Source organism: Megalobrama amblycephala, linkage group LG20 (genome assembly GCF_018812025.1).
Source record: "Megalobrama amblycephala isolate DHTTF-2021 linkage group LG20, ASM1881202v1, whole genome shotgun sequence".
Lineage (NCBI taxonomy): Eukaryota > Metazoa > Chordata > Actinopteri > Cypriniformes > Xenocyprididae > Megalobrama > Megalobrama amblycephala.
The window spans coordinates 35,149,681-35,162,163 of record NC_063063.1 but is presented as its reverse complement, the minus strand read 5'-3'; the positions used below and the strand labels follow the sequence as shown (position 1 = coordinate 35,162,163).

The following is a 12,483-nucleotide window of genomic DNA, read 5'->3' as shown; positions in this document are numbered from 1 at the left end:
AGCTGCTTATCACGCTCCTTTGAGTGGTGTATCTTTGGGGAGACACCCGCTTATAACTCCTTTCCTTTGTGGCGCTTTGAGGCTTAGACCTGCAGTTCGCACAAGAGTACCAGCTTGGGATTTGGCCGTTGTATTAAAAGGCCTTTCTGTGGCCCCCTTCGCGCCTATCGAAGAAGTTCCTGAGATATTTCTCCTTGCTATTATATCTCTCAAAAGAATTGGAGACATTCAAGCCCTCTCGGTATCTCCATCGTGCCTAGAATTTGCGCACGGTATGGTCTTTCTTGCATCCAAGACCTGGATACATTCCTAAGGTCCTTACTAATACTGTGAGACCTATTGTGCTGCAGGCCTTCTGTCCTCCTCCATTTATGACGTCGGACCAGGAAAAGCTTAATCTGCTGTGCCCAGTTAGGGCTTTGGATGCCTATATTCACAGAGCTGCCATGTGGAGAAAATCTGATCAACTATTTGCGTGTTTTGGGTCACCTAGGAAAGGCATCCTGCATCCAAGCAGAGAATGAGCAAGTGGGTGGTCGAGGCCATCTCACTCGCTTATGAGTTAGCTGGTCAGCCTTCACCATTGGCTGTTCGAGCCCACTCTACAAGGAGTATGGCTGCCTCCAAGGCTTTACTTTCGGGAGTATCCCTACAAGAAGTTTGTAATGCGGTAGGCTGGTCCTCACCGCACACATTCGTGAGGTTCTATGAGCTAGACCTCGTCTCCACTTCAGGGACGCAGGTGCTAAAGTGATTGTGTGCACTTTGACTTCACATGAACAGTCACTTGCTCATATGGCGACATTGGGATTGTCGTTTCGACAGCGATTGACGCAGTGAGACTTCCCTTGAAAGGGAAAGTCAGTTACGTATGTGACCTTAGTTCCCTTAATAGGGAACGAGACGCTGCGTCACCCTGCCATACTCCCGGCATGCCTGTAAGCGCTTTGCTTCAGATTTCAGAAGTTGAATGAGTGTGTTTTCAGGTAGGCTTTATAGTTCCTGGTCAGTGATGTCAACCGACTCACGACTTTCCGTCTCCCTATTGGACAGATTTCATACGTGCTGCACAACGCAATCACGCAGAGGCGTTCCTACAGCAATTGATGCAGTGTCTCGTTCCCTATTCAGGGAACTAAGGTTACATACGTAACTGAGACATTTCTTGAGCATCAAATCAGCATATTAGAATGATTTCTGAAGGATCATGTGACACTGAAGACTGGGCTTTAAACGTTCAACAAAACTTTAATACCAAAATAAACAAAAAATAAACAAAAGTAATTCTGGCAGACCCTCACGGACATCTGCCGGCCACACAAACATAACAAAATATAAAATAAAGTCCAGGCCTGGTCCTCTCTCATCCTTCACTGTTGTCGCTCCTCCTTTTATGCTTCCGGAGCCAGAGATGGAAACTCGAGTCTGCGATTTGGACTCGAGTCACACTTAAGTCGCAAAAATAAATGACTTGCAACTTGACTTGGACTCGTGAACTACTAACTCGAGACTTGACTTGGACTCGTGAACAAATACCCGAGACTTGACTCCAGACTTGACTTGGATTTGAAGACAGGGTCTTTTGGCGTGACATTCCCGATTACGTTCTCTATTTTCTACCCCACACGATGGCACGAAACACCACATTTTGCCATCTATTCATTCCCAAATAATATGTGCTGCAGCAGCGAATATCACAAATCATCTCTAAACACACAAAGCCATCGAGCGCGTGACGCATCTGAAGGCACGCAAATTCATCACCCATTAGAAAACAAATAATAACAATAAAGCCAAGCCTTAGCCTACCTTGTGATAAACTTGCTCATTTTATTTGAAAAGCAATCAATTAATCTGAAGGGAAGCTGTGATGTTGCACAGCTGCAGAGGCTTGCTTGTGGTACATGTCCTTTTCATTTTTTTATTTATTTTTGCCCAAGTATTTGATCATGCATATAATATCCAGATTTACCATGTTAAATTGTATTTGGCTAGAATGAGCACTTCCATGCATGCGCATTTCACGACCCTGTCCATCCGACTTTTTTCCACAGATCGGTTTATTAAGTCACAGTGCATTATTATATCGCCTTATCACAAACGAGACACACAAAAGGAAATGTTGTTCGTAGTGTTGTTTACTGTAACGCTTGTCTATACATAGGTTTTGTTACCACCGGCGCTCACTGGAAAACTACATTTTCCAGCATTGCTTGAGATCTACAGCAAACTACGGCAACTCATATAGCTCAAAATACACAGCACTTTTTTCCTTGCAGTGGTTCTAAATGGTATAATTTTGTATAAAGTTAGAAAGTAATAAAGTAATATTTAAATACACTGTTAATTACAATAACAACTAGCTGAAAAAAATAAAATAGAACAAAGACTTGACTTGAGACTTGGACTTGGACCTCAAAGACGTGAGACTTGACTTTGACTTGATTTGACCTGGTCCTCAAAGACTTGAGTCTTGACTTGGACTTGACCGCAGGGACTTGTGAACATCTCTGTCCGGAGCTCCTCCGTGAGAGACTCAAGGCCGGTGCGCCTCGCAGCTGATGCTCGTTATCACTTGCGTCACCATTTGCGCCACAATTACACTTTACTATATATTCACATAGAAAACAGCTGTTTTGAATTATAATATTAATTCACTATTTTTACTGTGTTTTTGATCAAATAAACAGTCTTGGTCAACAGAACAAACATTAAAACATCATACTGACCTCAAACATTTGAATACTAGTGTTTTTAGTTCACATACAATGCAAATTCTCAAGAGTCCAGACAGGATACATGATTGCAACATGGGAGGATATGAGATATAATGATATATTTGAATATTACACCAACAGTTACACTGATGAGCAACATTTATCCCCCTTCAGACATTGTTACTGTTAAAATGTAGCAGTTTTCACAGTAAATGCATTTGCTATTTCAAAAATCAGAATGCCATCATTGAATCATGCTATTATCACACAGTACTGAATGATAATTATACTCATATTACACTTATATTCATCATTGATGCTATTTAATGTGATAATCCATGCTGTTACCATAGTGCATGTACAAAAACACAGTATTCCCCTCATGTGTCCATATTAACATGGTATTGCATGATAGCTGTAAAAACAAAAATGTGGTTTCTTTAACTGTCTGTCGCCTCCTGTTGGCGGTCAGTGGAACTTCACATTATTTTGTAAACACTTCTCTCTCACAAACACACTCAGGCTGTTCTGTCCAGAAACAACTACGCCTGTTTTTTCTCAGAACTGATGTTCCGTTAAATGGGAAAACAACTCCTGTGAATGTTGGCTAAAAAACAATATGGAATGAAGTTATTTAATACATCATCTCTCATAGTTTCATCACATTTTAGAGCAGAAACGCAAACATGTGAAAGAACACACTGTACACGTGAATTCTGTGTTTATGTAATTAATGTTCAAATCATTTTGTTTCTGATCCTTTTATGCAAATATTTATGAATTTCACTCTGAATAATAACTGGCTTCTAAATGAAGTGTGAAGAACTGAACTGTGTCTCTCTGCAGATGTTCGGAGAGTTTTATTTCGGAGCGTTTGAGCTGAACTCGGTGCAGATCTCTCAGAGGTTCTCCACTGACGGCACGGGATACTATTCCTCTGTGGGACACGTCACGTTCTCATGATGGGACGGTTACACACTCACATACTGAAAGACTTATAAATGGCTCGAAATTATTGATTGAGAATCATTTATTGTTGTCATGCATTGTAAATATGAATAAGAGCATTTCAATGGAGAAAAAAAATGGAGTGCAGAATGATGTCATCAATATTTTTGGGCCTTTTCCCAGTGTTTTTATTCATCAAAGTATCATGGAAAAAAAATGTATCACAGTAAGTGTGTGTGTGTTTTTTTTACTTTAACAGTGTTTTTTGGATTTATTCTGGAGTTTAATTTTAACTTTCATTATATCAAGAAAGAAAGTCAGGGATTTGAAATGGCATGAGGGCATGAGTGTAAACAAAAGAACATATATATATATATATATATATATATATATATATATATATATATATATATATATATTGATTTAAAATATAATATTTGCAATAAAATATTTTAGAGTTTGACATAGACATGTATATTCATTAAATAAATGTCTATAGTGTTTTAAGGAATCCTGATTATCTTTGAGAGGATCAAAGTAAGTTATTTTTAGCTGATTTTAATGTTTGTTTTGTCATACTTTAATGGCAAATGATTACGGATTCGGCATGACTCGAGGAATCCAAAATTATGACTTTCTGACAAACTGTTCAAAAGTTATTAGCAAAAATAGCCATTTTTTTGTATCTCATGACCCATAGGTGGTGCTGTTTCCAAATTTGGCACGGATCTTCAGACCATGGGGTTGATGAAGCCTACTGAGTTTCATTTCGATTAATCAAAGTTTGGCTGAGATACAGACTCTGAACTAACTTTGGGTCAACTTTTAGTTTGCGACATTATAATGAACTTTTGAATAAAGATTAATTTAAAAAAAATTGTTCAGTCATTTCTGTGCGACTCGGTCCAAAGATCATCTGAGCCAATTTTCATAAGAATTTGACAAAAATTTAAAGGAAAAGTAGTACTTTTCCAAATGGCTGCTACTGTAATGGGCGGAGTCTTACTGTAAGATGTTGAATGTGATCCGCAGAATCTGGTGTACCAAGTTTCATTTTTCTAGAACAAATTGTTTAAAACTGGTGTTAAAAATTTTTGAACTGGTGGTGGCGCTCTAGTGTTGATTCCAAAGTTGGTGAGCTTACTATTCAAAATGGCAGTCATCTTGAGGCCCCTAGTGGACCCTGGACCACTGTTTAAAGGTCTTCTGTTGAAGTCTTGTTTGTTTTGTAGTGGTCAGTGCTGTCAGTCAGTGTCCAGCAGGTGGCGCTATAAGGTTAAAATAAAGCTGTTTGCTCTGAGATGCTCTTAAATGGAATGAAGAAACATCAAGTCAGTCCAGAAAGAGAAAATGTGTCACTCTTCAGGTTAATGTCAGTGATGTTTCATTCAAAAGAAACCTGTCGAGATCATTCTAGAGAATCTTTCCATGAAAATATGAAGCTCTCGTTATTATTTGTGAGGTTCAGTTATGTCTGATTGCACAGATTAATAAATAAGGTAAATACAATTCATCCTGTATGTATATGTGCGTGTGTGTATATATATACAGTGATCAGGCATGACATTATGACAGGTGAAGTGAATAACACTGATTATCTCTTCATCACGGCACCTGTTAGTGGGTCTTAAGGTCATAAGGTCATTATGCCTGATCGATGTATATTATGTATATAAACATGTGTATATATAGTATATAAACTAAGCATATTATAAATAATATAATATATAAAACACATTCTTAATATAGCAATTTGCTCGACAACACTGAAAGTCTACAGTTAAACGTGTCTTTATATAAAGTAAAGGGAGTCTCTGCAGAGAAATAAACCCACACACACTTAGCATGCAGGCAGAGCCACAAGTTAAAGCTGAATTTGGACCCAAAATGCTTCTCTTTCAGTCTCTCTCATGGGTGTGAGCTGGTTTCTCAGGCTTGTGTGTGTGTGTGTGTGTTAAAGGTCAGCACAATGTCTTCATCAGAGCCAGAGAGTCTCCTGAGAGGATGAAGAGAGAGAGAGACGCGTTCACAGTCGACACGCTCTCACAGAGATGCTCATTTGTAAGTTAATGAGATTTGAGCTCAGATTCTCCTCTTGCTGGAGAAGAGCTGAGATTTATGCTAATGAATAAATGCAGTATAATAGTTCACATATTTGGAAATAGTTCAGCTAAAAATGGTTGTTTGCCAGGATGTAATTAGCGGCTCATTATAAATGCACGCTTTCGGCACAAATGAGATCATGAGTTTTATCAAGACAGGACTGTATTACTGTAAGTGACACTACGAATCTGTCTCTGAATTATCTCCACTTTATTTAAAAAGTATGACTATGTCATTCACAGCTAGTTTGATATTTGATCAAACCTCACTAAGTTGAGCGTGTCTTTATATGTGAGATATTAAGAAAGCTCGCAGAACACGAGTAAATGAAGCTGATCTGATCGTTCACGTCTCTTGCGGTCATCTCTCGCTAGAGATCTTGGACTAATGAGATTTAGATTGACTCACAGTATGACATGATTTGAAGGTAAGTTGTCTGATTTTTGAACAGGTCCTCCAAATGCGTCAGAGGTCAAGGGTCGACTCATGACTCAGATCTTCTGGGACGCAGAAATCTCAAGAGCGTCAGCGTTCCCCTCGACTCACTGCTGATCACAGCGTGAAAAATAAAACTTTGTGCTTTTAGAAAAACAGTTTGTATGTGAATCTGCACATGATTGTGGGTTGATCTGTCTCTTTACTGCGGTTTTTAAACTTGCATATATACATATACGTATATCAGTGCTGTCAAATTGATGATTAATCACATCTAGCATAAAAGTGTATATATATATATATATATATATATATATATATATATATATATATGTGTGTGTGTGTATATATTTTATGTTAGATGCAATTAATTGATTTGACAGCACTAATATACGTGTGTTTGTGTATATGCGCATATATATGTTTTTTATATTTTCCATTTTCATTTAAATGTTAGTTAAAATCTTTTATTTTTTTGTTATAAATATGTTTATCTCATTTTTATTATTTTTATTTAATTTCATTTAATGTTTTTTTTTATTTCAAGTAACAAAATTATTTTGGTTTTAGTCTTAAGCCCAAAGTATACTTCACTTTTTACACGTACAGCGCGCATGATGTGAATTTCGCCATCAGAAGAGTATGCGCACTGCCGGATTTATCCTAAAGCATACTTCATTTGAGTTGTACGCATACACAGGCATTCGATAGCCACGAGTTACAACCCATTAAAGGTGCAATATGTCAGATTTTTGCAGTAAAATATCCAAAAACCACTAGGTCAGTGTTATATAGTTTGTTCACTTGAGTACTTACAATATCCCAAATGTTTGCAACTATTTGTAAATCTTGAGGAAATTGCAATTTTAACCAAGGCTGCGGGACGTGTGAGGAGTCGCCAGTCAATGGCGTCATACCCGCGTTACCCTCGGTTTCCGGTTTCATTTTGTAGAAACCATGGAAACACCAAAGACGCTTTAATATTTACATGTTTTAATAGACAAGGGAACAAGTGTTTTGATATATTTATAGACAGAAAACGAATTATTATTATATAGCTCAACACGTTTAGTCTTATTGTTTAAATCTAATTTTCTTGATTTTTTGCGAGTTTGTGTGTTTTTCGTTGTCTTATCTTGGAGTTTGTTGTGTGTGTGGTATTTATGTTCTGCAGAGCAGGAACCTGCTGAAAAACAGTTTTATACTGAGTCAGGCCCGATTGTTTTTAATCTTTTCCTGCTTAAAAAATACAAATAAATAAATAGAGTACCATGCTTTACCATGGCTCAGAGAAAAACAGTTTTGTGAAGTAGCTAACATAGCATAATCAGATGCAGCTTTATTTTTATTAACAGTAATACAGCATTTTCTCCATCATACAATACGTTTTAAAATTAATTGCATGCCATTTATCAACACAAGCCACCCAGTATTTAATCTGATATTGTAAAATCGATCTATCTTACTGCAGTGTGTAACAGTGTCTCACAGCAGACGCCGAGCGAACGCACAGAGTAACGTTATAACATCATTTTCAACACTCTCAAATGTATCTAATATGATAAACAGAGCTGCGTTACCTCATACTCATGACCGGAAAAGCGGAAGCGGCGCCAGTGACTGTGTCATAATAAAAGTCCCGCTGCTCGTGAGGCGTGTGTTGATCAATCGCTCGTTCAGCTCCACAACACTCGCTCCTGCTCTGCTTCATACTACAGTAACGTTAATAATCGCATCCATGAACATGATTTCTTCCCGAGTCCTATCCCAATTGTTTTCCACTGGCCGGTGAGGTGAAGACCACATGTCCCAAGAGTCCACGCTCAAACTTGCCATCATCAACCTACACCTTTGTTTTGAATAGGCCTCTAGCGGACAGAAATCTTACATATTGCACCTTTAAATACGCATGTGCGTACAAAGTACTCTTCTGATGACAAAATTCGTGTCATGTGCACTGTACGCTGACCCTCGCGTATGTGTAAAAAGTGAAGTATAATTTAGGTTTTTTTGTAACCGCGTGTAAAAAGTTACATGCATATTTAATTTTTTTGCAGTAATTAGTTTATCCACAAGGTGGCAACCGTGCCCTGGGGGCGTCGATTCACAAGGTAGTCGAAGAAAAACTACATAAACAGAACAGGCTGGAACACATGCAAGCTACAGCGACAATGGAGGCCTATACAGACGAGACATTGTGTGAAGAGGTTAGAAAATACCCTCATTTATACAACTCTAGCATGAAAGAATACAAAGATGTTTACATGGGTTGTAACTCGTGGCGAGAGATTGCTCAAAACTGCGCATGCGTTGAACACCTGTGTACGCGTATGAGTCAAATGAAGTATGCTTTGAAAGGCTGTGCATTCAAGTGTTCACATACGCTTTATATATATAAATATATATACATATACTTTGGGCACTAGTTAGCTGTAATACCCTTACTGTATCCCATAATGTAGTCACATTTCCAGTGTGAGGAAAGAAAATGCAAGCAATTACAGCTGCAATTTTTTTTTTTCTCAGTATCTCTTTCTTGATTTGGAATTTGAACAGACTGCACCAAACTATTTTTGGGACGTGCATGCCTTTAATTTTGTTTTAACAAGACTGACAAAATATACACATATTAAATCATATGTGTATGTGAATCATGCTGTATCACTTACTATTTATAAAATAATGGCCATGTTGGTGGAAAGAACAAAAATGTCATCTTTTTTATTTTAAAACTTATGATTCTATTTCTACTTATAGTCATTAAATATTTGCACACTTGACTGTTCTAGATGGATGCCGATGTGAAACCAGTTTCTTTAGGAGATGTTTTCATGAAAAGACTGTGTTTCTCAAAGGCTCAGCAGTAATTGTCAGAAGAAGACCAGCACCCTGTCCTGATGTCAACCAGCACCAGTGAGTAACTCGTGAGTCAGCGCTGCCCACATTAAACCTCCTGTCCTGCATGTAAATGGGAGAATTCTCATCTAACTCTTTTTTTGTTCAAAATTAACAACATTTTTATCAAATCATATTCATCCGCACAGTCACGCAGAGCCAAAGCACAACCAAAATAGTGTTCTTCTGCAAAATGCACGCAGTTTTGTTTGTAACCACTAGAGGGCCAAAAGTAAGCTACATAGTGTACCTTTAAATGAAACATTTTACTCAATGACATCTGAGACTCATCAGGTAGGATTTTTTTTAGGGGTTCAAACTCGTAGCGCTGAAACTCTATTGTAATTTTTAAAATTTCTAAGGATCAGCATTCTCCCCTAAAAGTGGTCAGGCAGACCAGACTGTAAATCGTAGAGACTGGTAGTACTCACACCATCTACAACGTCACCAAGGCTCGCCCCGATCGTCCTGACGGGGGCGCTACAGCAGTCAAAATAACTGATATTGAAAAAATGTCTGATATTGTTTGCTCAAGACGGACAAAATGCACGCCTTGGATTCGCTCGTCGAAATTTTTCTGGATATTTTGATTTTGTGAAGTCCTAGGTTTTTGGCCCGATTGGAACCAAACCAGTGTAGTGAGATTCTCTGGAGTCTGATTGTCAATAATTATCAAAAAAAAGTTTCAATTTCGATTCACGGTCTCTAAGGGCCGCCAAAACTTTCAAAGTGGGTGGAGCCACTTTTACTAAAATGGCTACAACTCGTGAACGGAATGAGATATTTTCACCAAAATTGGCACATCTATGTAAGAGCTTATTCTGTGGTCGTGTGAAAAAGAATGTGGCGATTGGCCACTTGGTGGCGCTATAACAGGAAAAAAACATGAAAATGGCTAATATCTACTTCACCATTAGTCCGATTGACTTGAAAATTGGTATGCAGAGTCTTTGTCCGAGGTGTCATGATTGTCTATGAGGACATTGATGTATCTAAAAAAACATGTCTGCAATCGGCCAATGAATTTTGAGCAGCTATCAGACAAGGTTAATGGAGGCCGATCAGGACGAAACTCGCTAGGCATGTTTGACTCGCGGCCCTAGAGGCCTGTGAGAAATTCGAATGACATCAGCCACCAGGAGGTGCCCTCACGTTTTTCATGTGCATAAATAATCGTGTATCGCACAATTTTACGCACACGTCCACAACATTTGTACCATATGGTAGAACTCCTCATTCTGAGCAACTTTGCCTCTAGGACCGCCGCTGTACATCGAATCGTTCGTTAAATATTGGAGATTATTTAAAAAAACAACTTTGGCGAACTAGTCCTAGGTTTTTGGCTCAACCTCGATAACTGTTACAAAGCTTTAAAAACCACATATTTACTATGGTAAATTGCCTGTATTGGCTGTAAATGGTCTTTTCCATCTATGATCGAGATGGTTACAGGCTTGCTAAATAAAACATAATACCGTTTTACCCATATGCTGAAAGGCCTTAAAGTGCTTGAACCCCAATAATTGCTGCTCGCAGCTATATTTTGTCATTGAGGTAACACTCTTCGCTCTGGTCTTTTATATTTAAAGTTGAATGTCTCTTCTCTGTTCTTCTCTTTATCAGGAGCGATGCAGTGTCAGCGATTCTCACCATCTCCAGGTTTGCAGTGAGTCGTATGAACTAAATGTTTCTTTTTCAGCTGAATAATGCTGCCAACAGACGCTTTTATTTCACTATATAGAGGCAGTGAACTCTAACATGATTTCACATCTTCCCACTCAATAAATCAGCGTTGAGTTAAGGCCGTGGGCTTCTTTCACACATGCAGGATTCTCCGCCCACCTGCAACCTCCACATCTCATTCACAAGCTGTCTTAACAACCTCTCACAATTCATGAACACTTCTCATTTATTATCTTCAGACATCTTTGATGAAGTGCAAGCTTTTTATATTTGCATGTCATGTAACCATAAACCCAATTCAATCTGAAGTTTGTTAACTAGCACATGATTTCTCTGAGGGTTTAAACATAATATTGAGGATGTATTTCCAATTAGTAAAAGGCTACCTGCTGGGATGCTTTTGTTTAACTCAATGCTTTCCTTGTCACTGTGATCAGGTTTAGCGGCAGATTTATTTAAGATATGTTCATTTGAACGGGTTTAAATTGTGAGTAGCCTCATATTTACAAATGCTGCATAAATAACACATTTATTATTTGACACTAGGCCTATTGATAAACTGCCAGCTTTATTAATGTAATTCCATATTGATTTTCCATGATCACGAATATGTTTGTAAATATACGTTTCCAAATTGTACGTTTTGACAAACATCCGGCAGGAGTTTGATTTACTAAACAACCTATTTATATTTCACTGGGTTGCATGGATTATTGTAGAGAAAGCAGATTATTGTGATTTCGATCTAAACCTGCAACTAATAATAATCTGTTCCAGAACTGACTGATTTATGTCGCTAGTTCAGAAATGTGTTATCAGACCTTTAAAACACCACAATAATCTATCTTTAAACTCTTGTATTATATGAGGAACATGTCCATTTCACACACATATGCTGGATTTGTGTGTAGATGATGGTATAATCTCGGATTATTAAATCCTCATATGCTCATTAAACTAATCTTTGGTTTATTCCACTAAAAATAGAAGAAATAGTGCTGAAACGATGTTGCTGTGGTGAATGAGAGTTTCAACACCCTGCATTATTATTACTAACAAAAATACCATAGTATTACCATGTTTTTGACATGTACTATGGCAATACCATAACCATTGCATTCTTTGAAGTACTTTGTACCATGGAAAAACACATAGTTTTAGGCTTATTTATGAGTATTTTAATGTGGCAATCATTCAATACCATGATATATATCAATCAAAGTATGGAATTACCACTGGTACCATCACTAGACTTTGTTTTTAATTACATTTAGTTAAGGTTTTTCACCTATATATATATATATATATATATATATATATATATAATATAAAATATGTATTACCGATATATCGGTAATAATCGGTATCGGCCGATAAAAGCAAATTTTCACACTATCGTCTGATAATTTAAAAACAGTCAGGGCCGATATATCCTGTCAATCAAAAGAGGGCGGGAAAATGCACTGAATTTGTGATTTGTGTAAAGAAAATGCTAAGAAACAAGTTTGATGTTCAATATCAATATACAGTACAGTCCAAAAGTTTGGAACCACAAAGATTTTTAATGTTTTTAAAAGAAGTTTCATCTGCTCACCAAGGCTACATTTATTTAATTAAAAATACAGTAAAAACAGTAATATTGTGAAATATTATTACAATTTAAAATAACTGTGTACTATTTAAATATATTTGACAAAGTAAT

General features: G+C 37.4%; 1 protein-coding gene across 2 annotated transcripts in view; it reads left to right on the top strand.

Annotated features, from left to right (window-relative positions):
• The window catches only part of LOC125255252 (testican-2-like), a 113,386-nt gene that overhangs the window by 51,064 nt on the left and 49,839 nt on the right, over positions 1-12,483 (top strand). Inside the window, exons 2-5 of one of the 2 annotated variants that reach the window (XM_048170302.1) lie at positions 3,564-3,891; positions 5,626-5,726; positions 8,993-9,116; positions 10,722-10,764. In XM_048170302.1, the coding sequence (XP_048026259.1) occupies positions 5,717-5,726; positions 8,993-9,116; positions 10,722-10,764 (177 nt within the window). In that variant the 5' untranslated portion in view covers positions 3,564-3,891; positions 5,626-5,716. Of the gene's footprint in view, positions 1-3,563; positions 3,892-5,265; positions 5,727-8,992; positions 9,117-10,721; positions 10,765-12,483 lie in introns of those variants that run through there. The other variant, XM_048170300.1, reaches the window with a different exon arrangement.